Genomic DNA, 19,938 nt, shown 5'->3' with positions numbered 1-19,938 from the left:
TGCTTTGGGTATTTTTATGAGATTTTGGGGTTGGGCTTGTTTTAAGAAATTGATGGCAGTTTTGTAATTTATAAGAAGTTAAAAGCTTTTTTGTTATATTGTAAATGGGCTTTGGGTGTGTTTCTAAAGTCCATTTTATATATAGTATTTTTATAATTTGGGCCCCCATATTGGGTATAATAGTGAATCTCCCTTTTTTTTAATGAACTCTACACTCATGCTCTCTCTTTTTTTTTTCTTTTTTTCTTTTTTTAATTTAGCTAAATACACACAAAAGTTTTTTTTTATGAGCTCTCTATAAAATTTGAACTCCAATGATACTATCTAGTTTAGGAAGTTATAAATACTATAATTATTTTTTAATTCAATATAATTGATATAAAAAATAGTATTTAAAAATAGCTAGTGTTAATTACAAATTTAAAATATGCATAAAATAAAGCATCGATAAATTATAGGGAGCCACTAAGAGTATTTTCTCTCTCCTCATATTTAGGAGCTCCTAGAGGTCTCCCTAGTTTAATAGGTGAATATGAAACATGGTTGAAATTGTATTTTTCTAATTCTTTTTTAAATTTGTCTAAAGATATAATTTAAAGAGCCCATTACGAATGCTATTAATTGAAGAGAATTTGGAAGATATGATATTTGAAGGGCTAAATGCATTCATTTTTCACATTGCTTCTCTTTCCCATTTTACTAGGTTTGCACACTTTACCTTAAAGTATAAATAAATTAACCTTGAGTGTGAGACTTTCTATGTGTATAATGAATGTGTAGGGTCCTAACTTTGCTGCAATCAATTGGTAATTGAAAATTCTTTAAGCCTCATGCATCCTTGTGTAGCCACCTGGCTCCAAAATGAAGAAAATCAGGAAGATGTCTCCCATGGATGTTTTGTGGATAACAAAAGTTAAAGCAAAAGAATGAGTGGAGATTTTGTTCTGGTTTAAAAAAGACTTATTGACCCCAAAAGACAATATCACAAAGAAAAATAATTAATGGTGCTTTTGCCTGGCACCCTTTTTATTTTTTGGTTTAACAAAAAACCCATAAATTAATGAACCTTTATAAAAAGTCAAAAAAGTAAAAGGCCATTGCTTTCGTGCCTAATAAGTGACTGCAAGAAATTCAGAGCTGTAGAACTTGTGACTCAGATTTTTCCACCGTGTGTAATTTTGAACATGGCAATTCACTGTTTTACTGCAAAGAAGTGCCATGTACAATGGATCAAAAAATATTGTCACCTAATTTCTACCCTAGTTTACCTTTTATTCACTAGCTTTGGTATCTTGTACCTAAACTGTCAATGGGTTTCTTCAGAAGAAAGTCGAAACTAAAGAAAAAGGTGTTGTGCAAGAGGAAAGGGATTGAAAACCAAGGAAAGCAAATGCATGGAGAAAAAAGAAAATGAAAAAAAAGGATAGGGTTTCATGACGACGATGATGATGATATGGACTACACTTCGCAAACCATAAGAATTGACTGAATTATTAGTGTAAATTATTATTATTTTGTTTGGTAGAAAGTGAGTTTTATTCGTGACTTGGTAAGCTTGAATATTTCGAAGGGATTTGCTTCGTAAGATAAATTTACAAAAAAATTTATAAAAAAAAAGATTTCAAATACAGGCCACTCCAAAAAGAACAACCAACAGAATTAAAAAATTAGAAGAAACATAAAACTCAAGATAAGTCTGATTATGACTTGACATAACATGTCACACCATAAAATGGCAAACAAGTGGACGACACATAGAGCAAACTTCATCTTAATAGTTTCGTACATAAAGATGCCTCATGTATATTAAAGGTTTTTAAATTGGATTTGCATTATTCTTGTTGTATAAAGATATTATAATATGATTAATAGGGTCTAATCGAGTGAAAAAAGATATTGATTTGCATATCAGTGGTCTCAAGTTCGAACTACCATGACACATTTGTAGTGTGTGAGTGTGTGTGAAAAACTCATTCATTTGTAGTTTAGACTATCGTTTGTGTGTGCAGTCTTGGGTATATAAACCAAAAATTACTGAGAAGGAGAAATGACCTTACTGATTTTTCTTTCTTTTTTGAAATATAGTTGGTTATTTTCTGTGGGCAATATTAACTTTATTCTTAAATGAAATCTGGTATGAGACTTAAGGTGTGTGTTTTTTTTTTAATGGAGTTTTGCTTTATAGGGATGTATAGGTATATAGTTTTGCTTTATAGGATTTTCCCTTTTACATGGTGGAGATTTGTTGTGGAAACCAATTTTACACACAAGTTTTTTCAATGAATCACTGTTGATAAAAGTTATTTAGAAAAAAAAAAAAAAAACTATAGTAAGAATAAAATTACGGTCCAACCATCTACCACCACAATTTTTATTTTAGCTTTTCACAATAGGCCCATTTTAATATGTCATTTTATACAAAAATCCTTAGAAAGTCTATTTATAAAAATAAAAAAAAGCATTAGACTTAAAAGGTTTTTTTATATAAAAAATGTCTTGTTAGATTGTGTCTAATTATGAAAAGCCCATTTTATTTCTTCACACATCGGCCTATTTGGAAAAATAAGCCCATTTGACACGGCATGTCCTTTTAGATGGGTGTTTAGTCCAGACAGCATTTTATTTTGGAGGCCCACCAAGAAAGGACATAGACGTGTGTGGGGCCTACTGACCCTAAAGCGGTTCTCCATCCTTCTATGGGGGCCACAACTGAAATCCAGCCCGAGAGGGAGGCACTTGTGTGTATGTGTTAATTCCTGGTGCTGGTCGACCAGATATTGACTCACACAAAAAGGATTCGAATTTTAATTTCAAATCACTTTTGTTTAATACGTATAAAAAACAAGGCTTTGACAAAGCATTCACTATTGTAGTGGTTTAGAGTATTTATTCCCTCAGGTAAGATTCTGGATTCGAATTATAGTATTCGTGTATTGTGTGAATTTAGTATACTATCATTCATCTCAATTAAAAAAATCCTTAAAAAATAAATTTTTTTTTTAATTAATTTGGTTTTCTAATCAAATTGCTAGATATTAACAAAGTTTTGTTGTCAAAAATCACCACTTTAGATTTGGTAGTCTTAAAGGGCAACCATGACTCTGTCAAGTTAATGACACGTATAGGGATTTTCATCTTTACAAAGTGGTAATTATTCCGACTAAGTAATTATCACCTCAAAGCTAGCTTCCAATTTCGTTATGGTAAACAGCTAGCTTTCGATTTCAAGCAGGTGTATGCACTTTGTGAGTTGTTATGCAAAGAGGAAATTATGTAACATTATTAGGATATTGTTTGTTGGTTTGCTTGCTTCGTACTTATTTTTTATGCAAATCGCAATATGTGTAGAAATAATTTATTAAAAATATAAAAAGAAAAATTTCCGCATGCATATCATACTGCTATTCGCATAAATGTATGAGCTTTTACTTATATGAAGAGGGAAGTATTTTTCATATTATTATATAAATAAATTCAAAATCATGATTTTCAAGAAAACGATGAAAACCCAATTGCTTATTCATAACAAAACTAAGCAAATCATGCCACGTAGAGGGCATTTGAACCTCAAAATGATGAGAAACCCCATGTTGGAAAAGCAAAAATTTGGTCATGTCCATAAAAAAAAGAAAAATCAATTCTTTTATAAAGTGCTAATATCTGGAAATGGGAGGTAATATTTTGTGCACCTTCCACGCACAACCAAAGAAAAGCAAACAAATTTCTGCCATAGATGCTTATCCTAAGCAACTAAATGATAACAGCTAAGGCAAAACCTGACTTTGAGAAATAAGCATAAGCTTTCCCATACCTTTAATTATGGATCATCCACTCAGTCTTTCCATGCTTTCGAGTAAATTCCTTATCGAGGAAAAATACAAGGATAGTGCAACGCCATATTTGATCATGAATATGCATAAAGTCACATAAAAGATAATTGGACTTTTTATTATTTGAATTGTGTAGATAATGATAGTATGACTATTTTGGGACCCTACGGTTCCACTCTTTTTCCTATTCAAAAATCAGTCTTTTATCTATGTGTTTTCACATCGAGAATTCTTTGCAGATGAATATATGTCAAAGGGGCTTCTTACTTCCCAAACAGATCTTCCTACATCTATATATAAACGCTGATTTATCAAGAATACACAAGAAAGGTACTTCGAATTATTTGCCAATACATTATCCTCATTTTGTTCCGGATTATAATCTCTAATAAAAAATATAGCTCCATGAGAAAAAGCTCTTACATAGACGGTAGTTGGAGTCTGCGGCTCTCCTAGGGTTCCCTAATGTGGTATCTAAATCCAAAGTATTTAGTCTCGTTAATCTTTCTCAACTAACTTCTTGTCTTATACATATATACTACAAAAGATTGAACATACTTAATAGAGCATTTAGGTCACAACCCGTACATCTACAACAAGATTTCAACTCTCACGTCCATTATCTTGAGTTTATATATATATATATGTATATTTTTCGACCAATGTATGAGAATGATTGGTATCATATTGAGTATTGACCTCAATAATTTCATTGAAGTAGTGGTAACTTGTAATGTGAAACCCTAAGATAGATGGATATCATAGATTAAGAAGAGGATTAATAAGGCACTAACCATTTCATCACGTCATAATTATAATTAAAGACCATAGAGCATTGTTTTATATTACAAGCCTACAAGATGTAAAAACAGCACAGGGAACGCTTGACTTCTCCTTAAGGCATCGCATTTCTTTATAACGAAGTTGACCAAAACCCCAATTAACGTTGTGTTTTCAATTTGGGTGATTAATTATTGTTTTGGCAATGCTTGTGGAATAGTTTATCATTTTAAGATTTGATTTGAATGCACCCTCCTCAAAGCAAGCATTAGTCTAAGAAAAAACCCTCATTTATCAACTCAATAAACTACGATTATCCACATTATACCTTATTCAACCCCACAAGTAACAACAAAAGGAAGAAAAAAAATCGCCATTGATGCTCATTCGTTGTGAATCACACATACAAGTGTGAGCCGTGAGATCGTAAGCTACTATAACTAGCATATTTGGCATGATAATACATTTTGGAAAACACTTGCCTCCTTCCTTGGAAATAAAAACTTCTACTTTCATGCCTATCACAGTTTGATGTGTATGCATATAGTTTTCTTTTTGATGAATTATTTTTGAATATGTATCAAATTGTAATTTGCAGGAAGTAAAAATGTCTATTTCTAGAAAAGGAGAGAAACAGTATCCATACATTTCCTGCTATTTCTTGTGGATCCTTCAAAGTCAAGGCAATGGTGACCCAAAGGATGTTCAATAATTTTGAGTTTTTGTGTGGATAAAACACAAAGGACTTGTACTCGTCATAGGGTCGCATCAAGTGGCGTTATCACAATAAGTGTAAACATTAGGGACCATCTAGAGAGTACGTAATTTCAGTGGGGCATATTGTAATTTTAATAGTGTACTTGGGGACCATTTTTACCTGAAATTCTAACACTTTATTTCTCTTTTTAAACCCACAGTACCTTACTTTTGTCCGCATGAAATCAATGGGCTACTTATCTGAACAGGCTTGAAATCTGGACTTATCCAGACCCAACTTTTTTCTCTCCACTTTCTCTCGCAAACGACAGCAATGGGATTTAAATTTTGAACGGGGGTTACTCTGATGAAGCAATCTAACGGCTCTCACCTCGACGTACAGGACACGTGTCTGAAGATCATAGAAACGACATAACGTACATTACACAAACCAATCGCTTTTCATCAAGAAAAGGAGAATGCCCCTGCTTTCCCAAAATAAGCCCTGCTTCCGGTTTCAGCAATATCCAATCCAAGTTTCCTTTTTGGAAAAAGAAAAATAAAAGTAGCACCAAGTAACCAACGGTCATTGAATGTGGACCCCATCACCTCTCTTTTTATGATTTTCTTGGCCCCTGCTTTCATTTTTTTTTTTTACTTATCGTTTTTCTTCCTTTATAGCTTTCACCATCACTTTGGTTTCCCAACCTTCTCACAAATTTTACCTCATTATCGGAGACATACTTAATTGCTACAAGAATAACATTGTTTTATAATTTTTGATCAATAATGTTATGTTATATAGAAGTATTGTCACGAGTGTCATAGTATTATTAGTCGGAATAACACAACCATTTCATGAAAATATTTATGCACAATTCTTACATAGTATTTGATTTATAATCCAAATTATAGTGTATTTTTAATATACCCTTTAAAAAAAAAAGAAATTTTATAATTTTTATGGGGGCCAATAACTATTTACCATGTTTGACCCAAAAAAAAAAAAAGAAACACTACTTACCATTACTACACCTACTTCTGGAAAATTGGTTAAGAAAAAAAGCTTCCAGAAAATAAAGCAAAAAAGTTACTACGGAAAAGAAAAAAGGAACCGTGTTAATTTCTGGTTCACCAAGGGCTTTTATGTCAAAGAAGGCGCGCCAACCACCGCAATTTTAACTTGGGAGTTAGAAGGATGAAATGCCAATACGACCCTAGTGCGCGTTCCGCCATGTGGCCGCAAATTTGTCCCAATTAAACTCTCATCTGTCCCTGGCAGAGGATATTTCCGTCAGAACACAATCTTAAAAAAATAAAAAATAAACCATAACAGATGATGGTTTTTGGAAATTGAGGCGGTTTTGGGATTTTGGGAGCCTCCGTATCACGAGGGGGCAAACCACCCCATCATTTCACCAAAATGCTGAGGATGTTTTCGTCATGGAAAATGCGGACCCAAGTCGCCACGTCGCAACCAGACCATAACGTGTCACCCGGGGCCAACGACAGCACAACGAACCGGGTTCGCGACGAGACACGTGCCTCACCCACGACGGATTAGATACTATGCCACGTAGGATTTACACGTGGCAGTCAAGTCCCAGTCAGCAGCACCCGCCCGTCCTCTTTTTATAGCTCACACCATCTGCTCTGTGGACTCTATAGCTCTTTAAACAAGAGGAAGCTCTCATTTCATTTTCACCTTTCACCTCTCTCTCCCTCTCTCTGATTTTTCTAGTTTCCGTCGCCGGCATACAAAAGTTGATCTCGCCGGGAAAAATGGAGTTTCCGGCGGCCGATCGTCTGCCTAATGACGAAAGCAGGATAATCAGCAGCATCATGTCGTTCTCGCGCCTTCGCGTATCTCGGGAACCCTAACCGTATCAGAGAAAATCCTACGCAAAAGCGACTTTTACTTGGCAGAGTTTCGAAGTTATTCCATGCTTTGTTTCGCAAATTGGAGGCAAGGAAACTATATAATAATCGGAGATTAAAAGGTACTTGTTGTTCTCGCTTAAGAGCCTCGAATTTAGCTAATCAGCATTTATTTTTGACAAAATGTTCTGGATTTCTGGGTCGATTCCGTTCATCGATCTCAGTCGAGAGAAGATGCTGCAGAGTTGTCAGTGAAGGTTTTTATCGATGTATCGGCATTAGAACCCTCTGCCTTTTTTGTTTTGGAGTTTGAATTTCTGCTTTCTGTTTTTGGTGCAAAATTTTAGTTAAAGTTTCTTCATTCTCGAATGAGAAAATAATTGATGGTATAAGAACTAGAGAATTTGGTGTAATTTTTTTCACTAGGAAACTCAAGAACAAGCTTTAGCCTAGTGGAAATGGAGAAAATACTGGTTTTTGAAGATCGGAGATTCTGAGAGAGAGAGTTTTTTTCTTTCCGTGAATTTGATCGCACTGATCATGCCTTTCCCAATGAAAATCCAACCAATCGATTTTCGCACGAATCCTGAAGACGCAACCAGGTTCGAGGCGGTCAAGCCGGTGGCCAAGTCTCGGCTCAAGCGGCTCTTCGAGCGTCCATTCACAAACGTATTGAAAAGCTCCGCGGCGGCGGAGAAGGGCGGCGCCGGAATCGGCATCGAGGAGCCTCATTTCAACAAGGACGGCTTCGGCGGGGGCGGTGGGTCGGGCGAGTTCGAGCCGAGCTCGGTGTGCTTGGCGAAGATGGTCCAGAGTTTCATGGAAGAGAGCAACGAGAAGCAATCGGCTGTGGCGCGGTGCAGCCGGAACCGCTGCAACTGCTTTAACGGAAACTGCAACGACAGCTCCGAAGACGAATTGGAGGCGTTTGGCGGTTTCGGTGATTCCAACTTGGCCTCCTCTGGCGAAGCGTGTGAGCTGCTTAAGGTAAAATATCTGATTTTCTGTGTTTAACAACTTCAAAAACAGAGACTTCGTTTGTTATTGAATTAAAAAAAAAATTAAAGTAAAAATAAAAATTTGTTTCCTTTCTTGGACGACAGGGTTTGGTTTCATGCCAAAGTGTGAATGAGAGGAATTTGCTAGCGGACACCGCGAAGATCGTTGAGAAAAACAAGGTGTGCAAGCGCAAAGACGACATCTGCAGAACCGTCGTTACTGATCTTCTGTTTGCTCTCGGATACGACGCGTCGGTCTGCAAATCCCGCTGGGAAAAAACCCCTTCCTATCCCGCCGGTACTCTCTCTCTCTCCACACCTTACAAAAATATCAATGGATACGGCACCGTTTTACTGCGGAGAAAATGTAGGAAGCCAAAAAGAGTGATTTTTTTCTTCTGATTTTACGATGCTGATGATCTTGCAGGAGAATATGATTACATAGACGTGATCGTCAAAGGAGAGAGATTGCTAATCGACATCGATTTCAGATCGGAGTTCGAAATTGCTCGGCCGACGAAAAGCTACAAAGCGATTCTGCAGACGCTTCCGTACATCTTCGTTGGGAAGCCTGATCGGCTGTGGAGGATCATCAAAATCGTATCGGAGGCGGCGAAGCAAAGCTTGAAGAAGAAGGGGATGCACATTCCGCCATGGAGGAAAGCAGAGTACATCAAGGCTAAGTGGCTGTCTCCTCACACCCGAGCTTCATCTTCACGGTCCGATTCGATGACCGAAGAAAAGACTGAGCCTTTGATCGAGACCGGCGAGTTTGAGCTGAGTCAGGGCGGGACGAACTCGGTGGTTGAGACTGAGTTGGACGAGTCGGTGTTTGAGCTGTCAGAGAGTTCGGGTGAGGAAGAGAAGGCGATGGTGGCGAAGGAATGGAAACCGCCGGAGCTGAAGCCCAGGAGATCGCAGACAGGGGTTAAGATGGTGACTGGTTTGGCTTCTGTCATGGAAAATGAGCCATAAAAATTTTGATATAATATTTTTTTTAATTTTTTGGGATGTTTCTCTCTGTTATATATTTTTTTCTTTTTTTGACCGTTAAGAGGAGCTGAAAGATAGTATATGCCTGTATATGCCTATATAAGCGTTTGATCCCTTCTATGTTTTTGATGTAAGGGTCGGATTTACTGATAGCAATAAAAACTCAAAGAAATTAGCTTTAAAATATTTTGTCCTCTGCTTGTTTCAAGTTGATATTAGTCTCTGTGAAATCAAGGGAAAGAGCAAAAGGTGAATTTTTTGTCTGCTGTTTTATGTTTTTTTTTTAAAAAAAAAAAGGGGTTTATGATGTTTAATTGTTTAATTGTTTATTGTTTACAGGAGGAGAAGATGAGCAACAGAATTCGATGATGAAGACTGAAGAGAAGTGAGAACAGACTCGTGCTGTCTGGGGAGCTGTGAGATTCTCCTCCCAGCATCGCATCATCCCCCCATATTGTTCTTGAATGTGGCATATCTTTACTTATATTCCCAATTTTCATCGTTAAATTTTTTGAATTAGTACTTGATGGGTTTTGTCTTCTTTGCTTATGCAGAATTAAAACCGGAAGAGAAACTTCCTGTTCTCGTTTCATTGCCCTCTTTCCATCCTCGTGTCATTTAGCAGTAGAGGAAAGGATAGAGAGAGAGAGAGAGAGAGAGAGAGAGTATACAATCAATGAAACGGAAAGACAATGAAACAGTTATAGGGAAGTATTTCGTCCAAAAGAGCTCGAGTTAGGAAGGCTTTGTAATATTTAGTGGGTTGCTACATAATTCAACCATGAAAAAGAGGAAGAAATTGCCACAACAAATAGAAAACTAGGGCAAAATGTCAACACAGAAGATCAAACTAGTCGGTGTGGTGGTGCCAACTTTACGCATTAATCGCATAGAAAACGTCCAAAACAAGTTAAAAATCCCAAACACGTTGTTTGGAACTGCTATCTGTTCTAATTCTAATCCTTCAATTCAACCACACACAATACATTTCACTACATGAAACTGAAAACCCTTTTTATTACCAAAAAGAAAATTACGAAAACTGAAAACCCTTCTTCTAAACCCTAACACCAAAAATAAATAAATATTGTCGTTTATGAGCCTCGTACTGAACCATCTCGGGTCCACAAGTTTTATGGGAAACTGCAATTAATTTATTTATTGCGTATTTTGAGTCACAGAACAATCATTGCACTGCGTCCATAAAATTTAGTAACATTTCTGGTGTATTTAAAATTTGATAGCTCCTTCTGTCCATTTCGCTATTATAATTTGCATGGGATGGGGTCAATTTCGTAATTATATATACTAATTATTCTTTAATTCGGATGTCTACACGTTATTATTGTGCGAATGCCATTGTAAATAGTAAGAAGAGCATGGATAATAGAAAGTACATTGTGTTCGTACCGTAATAATGTCCAAATACCCACATAAGAGAATTTCTAGTTAAGCTACTGTCCATAATGCTTGAGATCAATGTTTTACTTTGTGAAAGCAACCCCCCACCTACTTCAGTTAAACCCGATCGCAAAACACAAATTTGGGTAGCTTGTCCTTGAAAAACTGGGTTGCTTGTTGTGGGATATAAAAATGAGAAAAAAGAAGAAGAAAAAAGGCCAGTTTGGTGAAGTTTGCAAAAGAGCTTTGATTCTTTGCTTTACTATAATTGTTTAATAGCATTTAAAACTCTGCTTTATCCGAAGTTTTTTTCTTCTAGCTTATCCACATTGCACGTGTATTTTATTTCATTTTGGTTTTTTTAAAATAAAAAAAAGGGAACAGGTGGCCCATTTTTTGCTGTGCCCTTATTCGCTTCTGGACCACGAAACTAGGCGTTTTGATTTTTGGTTCCTTGGTGAGAGGGGAACGTCAGTCTGCATTTACCAAATGGGATTTTCATGGTGCAACAGATGGCTCTTTCTGAAGCATTCATTTGGGAAATGCAGAAATTAAAAAAAACAATTAATTTTTGACCTTGGTAGGAAGAATTGCATGCTTGAGAAACTTGTAACGCAGAATGGCTTTCTTATAAAGTAGTCAGCCTTGTTCAGCTTAGTGGACTGCTCAGAGTCTCAGACGTTGGGATTCTGCTGTCTTGGGAGGCAAAGGCTCCCCCTGTGAACAAGTCCATGATTTTGTCCTTGCCTCTCGTTACTTTTATTTTATTCACCAGATCTGCACAAGGATATGTTCCAACCACTATTGTGTTACCCTTCTTGTAATTCTATTTTGTTTTTAATAATTTTTGTTGTTGCAGAGAAAGTCTCCAAATCGTCCAATTTGCTAATTATCTTGATTAATGACATAATAACAGTCATATATACGTGCACGTAAACATATTTTAATCATTTATTAATTGTAGATACGCTAATGTTTTGTTAATGTATAATAACAAAGCACTTTGACAATTAATGTTAGCATAACTCTTGTTCATTTTGATAAAGAAACAAAAAATGGACAACTCATATACCAACAATGATCTCTCTTTTTTGGAAAATAACAAATCAAAGCCCTGGCACTGCCACTTTTTGCCCTAGCTAGCTAGGCCAAGCTAACAAGAAATTAAGAAGGTCGAGAAGAAGAAGGAGAAGGAAAAGTTGATTCTTTCTTTCTTTCCCATGTGTTTTGGTGACATTCAAAACTCTCTTTTGTCTGTCGGTGCAAGGGACACGAGAGTTTCGTTTCATGTCTGATGATCCAAACAAATGACATGACCTCCCTCCCCTACGCTTGTGCTGTGCCTCCAAACTAAACCAATCCACTCTCTCTCTCTCTCTCTTGGACCACTTCGCAGAATATAATCAGAAAAAATGTGTTATATGATGATGCTATGGTTTGGCTATTTTTTTACCCCCTGCCTGAGCTGCAGGACTTGTCAAAAGTGGGTTCCTTTTGGCATTAATTCAAAGAATGTGTACAAATTTCCTTTATTTTCTGTTTGGTTTTGCAGATGAAAAATTTGTCAAAATGGCAAAACTAAAGGAATGTCCTACCCATCAATCAACCATACCCTTCTGGCATTACAGCTAGTTAGTGCTATCAGTATATGATGCCATATCCCTGCTGTATGGGAGTGTGAGGTAAGAACTAGACCTACCCTAACCTCAATCTGACCGCGTCACATAGTCCGCATTATGAGCATATGCGTGAGTCATTGTTAGTCGTCGATGTACGTGACACATGAACAGTTGACAACTACTCACATGTACGTAGACAATGATATAGTGGTGATGCTTGATTCATGCTTCATATGTCAACATTAAGGAGATGATTCGCATTTAAGATCCCAACAGCAAAGTAAGGTGGTGATGTCAATTTTAGGTACTATATGTAGTTAAATTCAACACTGTTATAAAATGACCTTAACCTAATTTAACACGTCTAACCAAATCTTTCTGGCTATATAGCCGCCTAACCATAACCAGAGTGGCTCCTAGCTTCCTAGAATATTTATCACCCTGAGAGTTGGCTCGAAGCCTCCTATAGTAGCCCACCAAAAGAAAAAAAGAAAAAGATAGAAAAGGAAAAATCTAGCCCACTTCATGTATGGGCTAAAAACTCTAAATCAAATCCTTGCTTATATCTATGCAGATATGGGTAGGTGCCAGGAGCTTTACTGGTTGGGTTGGAATTAAGACAGGCCCCAATGCTAGATGGAATTTATTTGTTGGTCCAGGTGCTAGGACTAGAGAACTTTTGTCGAATGCTTATTTGATTTGATTTTGTATTATCTTTTTCTTTTTTTTTTCTAAGTCAAAGTTAGGAAAGGTGATGGATTTTTCACATACATTGTCAAAGTAACATGAAGGTTCGACTACGAGATCACAGATCTGCAAGTAAAAACTCTTTTTCACTAGGTTAAACCCTAAGGTCCCGTGAAAAAAAATAATGATTTTTCTTAATTACTTTCCCATAATTACGAAATATGGAAAAAGAATCTTCATTACCCATTCTTTAGGAAACAACATGGGAAGTGATTTTCCCTCAAATCAGTTTCGTGAACCAAACAGAACCTAATTGATTTTATTATGTATTATCTCACTTTGTTACAATTTTATATTTATTATTTTGATCCGTGTGTGAAGATTGTCTTTTAAGTTGTTTTAAAATTACATAAGTTACAGGGAAAATTGAACTTTTCAGACAGAAACTGGATTGGCGTAGATTGAAACCTTGAAAGCTTCACCGAAACAGTTTACCGTTGAAACACTTCACATACCTCCTAAGTTAACGTAGGAAGAACAACGGACACAAACCAATCAGATTTCCTTTCAATTTCAGCTGCCAATCCTAGGCGAACACATATTCGAATATTGACCCAAAAAAATAACCCTTGTCGAACGCATCTTCGATTTTACTAAAATACCCTTCTCCTTCCGCCGAAGCCGACTCCAAAATTGGAACTCATCCGTAAATTCGCAGATAAACCCCATCAGACCACTTCCTCTCTCTTAGGGCAGGAATCCTCTGCTTTTCGGGACAAAACCCATTGTCCTGAGCTTTCCTCTCTCTGTGTGAACCCGAAGTAAAAACCGCCCGCATGTGTGTGCACGATTCTTAACGTACAGTTATCTCTGCGTCTTCCCAGATCCCATTACTCAGTGCGTTTGTCTGCTAAACACGATTGCTTATTGCCTTCCTCGCCTTCCTCATGATTGCTTTGTCCATACAGCTCTGTGAACCTGCGTGTAACTCAGCCACATTTGCGAGATAAGGCCTCTCTGCCACTGCCACTGTTTCTTCCATGGAGATTTCTTATTGGGTTTGTGTTGTTTCGATAGTTCTCTGCTTTTTCGCATCTGGGTCTCTCTCAATTGAGAATTTTCACCAAGCGTAAGTGATTTGTGTCATGCAAGTTTGCAGCTTTTGTTTTTGAATCTGAAGTTTGTTTCTTTTTGCTAAGAGAGTCTGATGCCAATGGGATCAACTGGAATTGCTTATGACTTTTGTTTGGCTTTTGGGTAGTAGGAGCTGATTTTTTTATGCTTGACTGTTGTATATGGTGAACAATGTTGCATTGCAGTTGTTATGCTTTAGATCTGGGAGCGCATTTGGTGCCTCTTGGAACAAATTTCAGAAACCTTAAAGTTGCAAAAGTAGTTCCAAACTGCTAACATTATTTATGTCGTTTAGTGGTTGTTAGCATGAAGTATGTGCTTTATATAAACGGTGTATTTTTTATATTATTATGAGCTAATTGATAATTCATTTCATCCAGTTATGTAAATTCACTTTGTGCCAGTGTAAATTGAAATAATACAGTAATATGAGATTGCTCAGCCAAATCATTTAGTATAATATTAAGGTGCTTTAGCTTGTGAAGGTTAAAAAAATATTTTGTTCTTAAAGCTGGTAGGATTTTCCTGATATGGTATAATTGGGGTGGCTATGTGAACTTGAGAGCAAATTAATCAAAGAACTTAAGAAACTTTGTAACCGGAAAAAAAAAAACAGCATAAGAAAACTATGCTCCCTACCTCAATTGTGTGGTACGGTGAATTTTGCGTCTAACACCTATGGCACCCTTTATATTACCTTGATTTTGAGATCAGTAGTTGCCGAACCATTATAGCTGCTTTTCTGCCAATATTATGTATATCATAAGCGGCTAATGTTTGTGTGATATTGCACATACAGATTTCCTATTGTGGAACCAGATCCTGGTCATACAAAACTTCGTCTTTCAAGGGAAGGGCTGGAGGCCATTGAAAGAATAACAACTCCAATTGCAGCTGTTGCCGTAAGACTTAGATTCGTTCTCCTTAGCTTAATTAGTACTCACAATTGATCTTTCTCTTCGAGAAATTTCAACTTATATGCTTGTTTATATTACATAATACAAGCTTTGGATGATTTACATTGCTGAACTGCTTTTCAGTGATAGTCATAGATATTTATATATATGTGGATATAGTTGAAATGTTTTGTTGATCAAGCAGTAAGAGAAGGCTACATGTTATGGAGTAGCCTTCCACGTCCCAAACCCACCACCTGTTGTTTAACGACCTCACCTTTGTAGTAGTATCATGTAGGCTACAGGGCAGTGATTTGCAGTGAGAAGGTTGGCTAATATGGAATGAAACAAGGAGACCTGCATCTGATTGGATCTCAAATTCTTTTGGTTCCACATGTGTGCTTGATAATTGTGGTCAGATCATACATTTCTTTGGGATTGGTCATATATTGGAAACTGAACCTGGACTAAAGTTTTAGACATGTTGCAATAGTATACTTTCTGTCCAGAATATTGGAGATAGCTGCAAAAATAATATTTACAGTCTCCAAATTTTGAATATGTATTTCAATGCAAGTTTACATCTGGAACAAAATGTTTTCAGTCTCCGTAGATACACTCATGATGGAAGATTACAAGAACAAGTTATTGTCCTTAACGAGTTTCATGACATTCATGTGCATAATGTTTTCACCAGTCTTGCTTTTCTATAGATAAAGTATACTTGCTTTGTTTTTTTGGTCCATCTTGATTCTATTTAAATGCTTGTCTACTTAGGTTATTGGGCCATATCGCTCTGGAAAATCATTTTTGCTCAACCAACTGCTCTCCCTTTCATGTTATGAAGGTGTAGTCTTGACTCCTATTAGTTTATACTTTTCCCCCTTCCCTTGTGGATCTTGTTTGATTAATCGTTCTGCATTGCTTGTTTAGTTTGAACAATTTAACAACCTTAAATTTCAAATGCTTTTCCCCTCAGGGTTTGGTGTTGGACACATGCGTGACACAAAGACAAAAGGTAAATTTGGATGCAACCTTGATGTCATGGATATGCTTTACTCTTTGTTGAGATATAAATTTACAATGTCTGTCTGCCTCTTACAGGAATTTGGGTATGGGGAACCCCAGTAGAAATGGATATTAATGGAGTAAAAACTTCTGTGTTTTATCTTGATACTGAGGGATTTGAAAGTGTTGGGAAGTCAAACGTATATGATGACCGGTAATCTCCAAGTCATCATGTAATCTTCAATTTTCCTTTCATGGTCGTTCAAATTTTGTATATTTCGCTAGCTGTCTGAGTATGCTTTTGCAGGATTTTTGCTCTGGCAACTGTCATGAGTTCAGTCCTTGTTTATAACCTGGCTGAGACGGTGAGTTGTATAACTTGTGATGTTAGAAGCAAGTACTAAGTCATTGGTCCATTATTGTTCAAGAAACTTGCCTTATTTGATTTTATCTCTTTGCTTGTCATTTTGTGTAGATCCGCGAAGCTGACATTGCTCGGTTGTCATTTGCTGTTGAGCTTGCTGAAGAATTTTATGGAAGGTTTGCACTTTCTTCTATTCCTTATTCTCGTTGTTTTTAATTTGTGCTTCTATTACCAAAACTGACATGTTTCATGGTTGTTTGCGAATTTCATGTGGCAAAAATAGAGTGAAGGTAATTTCCAATCCTTTAAATCCTTTTCCCTCATGTGTATTATCTTCCAATAAATTACGCATGTGAACGGTCAGATTCTTTTGTAGGGACAAGATGTTGCTTTTGAACCTGCAAAGCTCTTGTGGCTTATCCAGCGTGATTTTTTGCGTAAGTTGAGAAATACGCGTGACATGTTTTTAAAAGTTAAATACGAGGAACATAGAAGTTCCAATGACATTCCACCTAGATTTGTCTTTTCACTATCCACCCATTTCTCCAAGCTTCCAGCAGAATCTTCATGAGCTGACATTCTTGTGCGTGTTCTGCAGAAGGGAAATCTGTGGAAGACATGGTGCATGAAGCTCTCCTTCATGTCCCTAACAGTGATGGTTAGTCTTTTTTCCCCTTGTGCATCCTTGCACAAGAGCTGTTTTTGCATAAAGGTGCTACAATTTATTTATTTCTTATCATAGGTTTAATTTTGGGTGCTTTTGGGCATTGCAGGCAACAAGAATATTGATATGGTATTTTCTCCCTTATATTATCACTTGGCGCTGAGTTATTGCTGTTCAGGGAATGAAAGCCAACATTTTTATGTCTTTATCAGGTCAACCAGATCCGAGATTCTTTGGCTATTATGGGTGATAATAGCACAGCCTTCAGTTTACCACAAGTATGAGTTTTCCTCTTTTCTTGCACTTTTTGCAGGCATTTTGTTTCTGAGTCAGTCACTTGAGTTCATTGTTGCTTAAAAAGTAGTGTCATTTTGAACATGTATGGCAAATGCATGTAATTTTTAAAGATGTTTCCGAAGGTAGAGAAAAAAGTTGAAGTTTTGGGTATTAAGTTGTTTCCAGTTTGTCCTAAGGTTTGTGTGTTGGAGGCTATTTACCTCTGCACACTTGCACCAATTGTATGTCAATTAGATATCCCGTGCCCTCTGCATACTATATTTTGTTTCAGCAAATTTTTTATGATTACAGTTTTACTATTGTAAAAATTTACATTCAGGCTCCTTAGTGGTTATTGCTATCATTGTTAACTCTCTTGGGAGAGGGACGACATCTGTGAAACATGGTTGACGTGGATTGCCAATGCATATGATACGTATTTTATACATCCCTTAACTATAGATGTCTTATTATATTTATTTGTCAAGTAATCTCATTCTGTGGTGATTCTGAACTGTCAAACAGCCTCACCTTCAGCGAACTAAACTCTGTGACATGAAGGATGGTGAACTTGACCCGATGTATGTTAAAAAAAAGGAACAACTAAAACAACTTGTTGCTAGTATCATCCGTCCAAAGATTGTGCAGGGAAGACCTCTAAACGGAAAGGAGTTTGTATATTTTCTGGAGCAGGTACCTGTTATATTATAATGTTGGTTGGTTAAAATCAGCCATAATGTCAGAATTATCAAGCTTCATTAGAGCTGATATTATGTTATGTGGTATCCCATCAGGTCAAGTTCATAGCTATGTTCCTTGTTTCACTATTTTTGTTTCTGCTTTTTATTAATTCATCCTTCAGATTCTTGAAGCCTTGAACAAGGGGGAGATCCCATCAACAGGCTCTCTGGTGGAGGTATTCAACAAGGGTATTCTTGAGCGATGTTTAAAGCTATACAATGAAAGGATGGCAAAACTGAGTTTACCTCTTATAGAGCAATCTTTGCAAGAATACCATGAAAGGTCCATGGAGGAAGTGATGAAACTTTTTGAGGAGCAACATTTTGGCCGTCACCATGCAAAGAAATCAGTCGAGCAACTAGAAGAAGAAATAGAAAAGGTATAAGCACTTTCTAATAACAGTAAGCAGCCTTGGATTATTTTTGGTAGATCAGGTCAGTGGCTTGGTGGAAATTGAATTAACAAGTATAAAGTGAAGTTATATTTTAGTATGAGATTTCTATAAGCACTTCAGTCACTGCATTGCGGCTTGCGAGTGTGTTTATAGACAGTCTTCCTTGGACCATCTGGTTAGCATTTTCTAGAACAGGTCTATAAAATCCTTGGGTAACTGTTAACAATGAACCTATCCCGAAGTGTTATGGGTGGCCAGTGGTGCTCAGCATTGGGCAAGTGTATTAAGTGTACAATAGGGGTCCCTCTAAACCCCTCTCCTGGTCATGTGTCTCTAACATTAACTCAACATACCAAATTGTCTTAGATATTTTGTTGGCGTCCTCACTTGCACCAGCTACACATCCTGCAATTTTCGAACATGACCTGTTCTGTTTAAACTCTGGGATTTATCTAGGTGCATAAAAATGTGATCATGACAAATGAATATCGGTCTTCAAAGCTCTGTGAGGCATTGTATACCAGATGTGAGGATAAAATGGACCAACTTCAAGTTCTCAGACTTCCTTCCATGGCAAAATTCAATGCAGGATTCCTGCAGTGCAACCAAAGTTTTGAGCAAGAGTGTGTTGGACCTGCAAAAACAAACTACGGGCATCGAATGATGAAGGTTAGGCATACCTTGTGATGTCAATTTTCAACCCGTCTTCTTCTATCTTCATTTATTCCCTTAGGGTGCAAAAGCTCATATGTAGAATGTATGATATTAATTTGCAGATGTTGGGGAAGTCACGGTCTCTATTTATAAAAGAATACAATCACAGGCTCTTCAATTGGTTGGTCGCCTTCTCCCTTGTCATGGTGGTCGTTGGCAGGTTTATTATAAAGTTTATTTTGATCGAAATCGGGGCCTGGGTCCTCTTCATCTTCTTAGAGACATACACCAGGATGTTTTGGTCTGCAGAATCTCTTTACTACAACCCAGTTTGGCATGTTATAGTGGCCACTTGGGAAACACTTGTTTACAGCCCCGTCCTTGATCTGGACAGGTAATGAAATCTTTCTTCTTACTTCTTTCTTTCCATTCCCCCCCAAACATCGGTCGAACGCCAGTTAATATAAATCAAGATGTTGCTTTGCTTGCAAGTCAAACTGTGTTCTACTTTGTTTTTTGTTTGAGACAGATGGGCTATACCAGCTGGTGTCATAGTAGCTCTGTTTGTACTATATTGGCGGTGTAACGGAAGAAGGAAACACGGGTCTTCATGGTTATTACCTCTGTACAATAATAACAAAGGCGGTCCGAATCGGCCAAGATCAGACTAAAGAAGAAAACTGATGGCATGCTTCAAGTGCTGGATATATCATATACTTGTGTTTGGATCATTGTCTTGGGCGAGCTTTGTCTATTTTTGTACACAAAGCCCTCCTGGCACTTGCAGTTCTTTTGGTTCTCAAATGTCAAAATAGATGAAAGATCATATGGTCAAGGGCTACTCGTATACGTCTAACTGTAACAATTCCAAATTGTTTGTATTAAAATTATTTTTTTATTAATTATTTCAGTCATTTCTATTGAA

At 36.9% G+C, this 19,938-nt stretch overlaps 2 protein-coding genes across 3 annotated transcripts; both read left to right on the top strand.

The window, feature by feature from the left end:
• The first annotated feature begins 6,976 nt into the window (after window positions 1–6,976).
• Window positions 6,977–9,767, top strand: LOC117637186. Its single transcript, XM_034372019.1, has 4 exons — window positions 6,977–8,171; window positions 8,288–8,480; window positions 8,610–9,424; window positions 9,515–9,767. The coding sequence occupies exons 1-3, from the start codon at window positions 7,725–7,727 to the stop codon at window positions 9,155–9,157; spliced, it is 1,188 nt and encodes a 395-aa protein (XP_034227910.1). The 5' UTR covers window positions 6,977–7,724; the 3' UTR covers window positions 9,158–9,424; window positions 9,515–9,767.
• A 3,835-nt stretch (window positions 9,768–13,602) lies between these two features.
• LOC117638037 (guanylate-binding protein 5) lies at window positions 13,603–19,938 on the top strand. 2 transcript variants are annotated; one of them, XM_034373119.1, is made up of 17 exons: window positions 13,603–14,011; window positions 14,816–14,918; window positions 15,690–15,759; window positions 15,892–15,930; window positions 16,017–16,134; window positions 16,228–16,285; window positions 16,396–16,460; window positions 16,568–16,574; window positions 16,661–16,721; window positions 16,883–16,942; window positions 17,058–17,077; window positions 17,161–17,226; window positions 17,750–17,917; window positions 18,087–18,344; window positions 18,816–19,028; window positions 19,136–19,407; window positions 19,543–19,938. In XM_034373119.1, exons 1-17 carry the CDS (start codon window positions 13,923–13,925, stop codon window positions 19,682–19,684), a joined length of 1,809 nt encoding a protein of 602 aa, XP_034229010.1. In that variant the 5' UTR covers window positions 13,603–13,922; the 3' UTR covers window positions 19,685–19,938. The 2 variants fall into 2 exon arrangements, with proteins under 2 accessions (XP_034229010.1, XP_034229011.1); XM_034373120.1 differs by lacking the exons at window positions 13,603–14,011; window positions 14,816–14,918; window positions 15,690–15,759; window positions 15,892–15,930 and having other exon boundaries at window positions 16,020–16,153.

This window comes from Prunus dulcis, chromosome 8 (genome assembly GCF_902201215.1).
Source record: "Prunus dulcis chromosome 8, ALMONDv2, whole genome shotgun sequence".
Taxonomy (NCBI): domain Eukaryota; kingdom Viridiplantae; phylum Streptophyta; class Magnoliopsida; order Rosales; family Rosaceae; genus Prunus; species Prunus dulcis.
Note: the sequence above shows the minus strand (reverse complement) of the source record. Positions and strands in the feature narration are given on the sequence as shown.

Bases quoted from the DNA above. Each gene is read 5' to 3' on its own strand.
- LOC117637186 (XM_034372019.1), top strand. From the start codon at position 7,725: ATGCCTTTCCCAATGAAAATCCAACCAATCGATTTTCGCACGAATCCT. The intron at 8,172-8,287 runs GTAAAATATCTG...CTTGGACGACAG, and splicing joins AAGCGTGTGAGCTGCTTAAG to GGTTTGGTTTCATGCCAAAG. The intron at 8,481-8,609 runs GTACTCTCTCTC...ATGATCTTGCAG, and splicing joins AACCCCTTCCTATCCCGCCG to GAGAATATGATTACATAGAC.
- LOC117638037 (XM_034373119.1), top strand. From the start codon at position 13,923: ATGGAGATTTCTTATTGGGTTTGTGTTGTTTCGATAGTTCTCTGCTTT. The intron at 15,931-16,016 runs GTAAATTTGGAT...TGCCTCTTACAG, and splicing joins GCGTGACACAAAGACAAAAG to GAATTTGGGTATGGGGAACC. The intron at 17,078-17,160 runs GTATTTTCTCCC...TGTCTTTATCAG, and splicing joins GCAACAAGAATATTGATATG to GTCAACCAGATCCGAGATTC.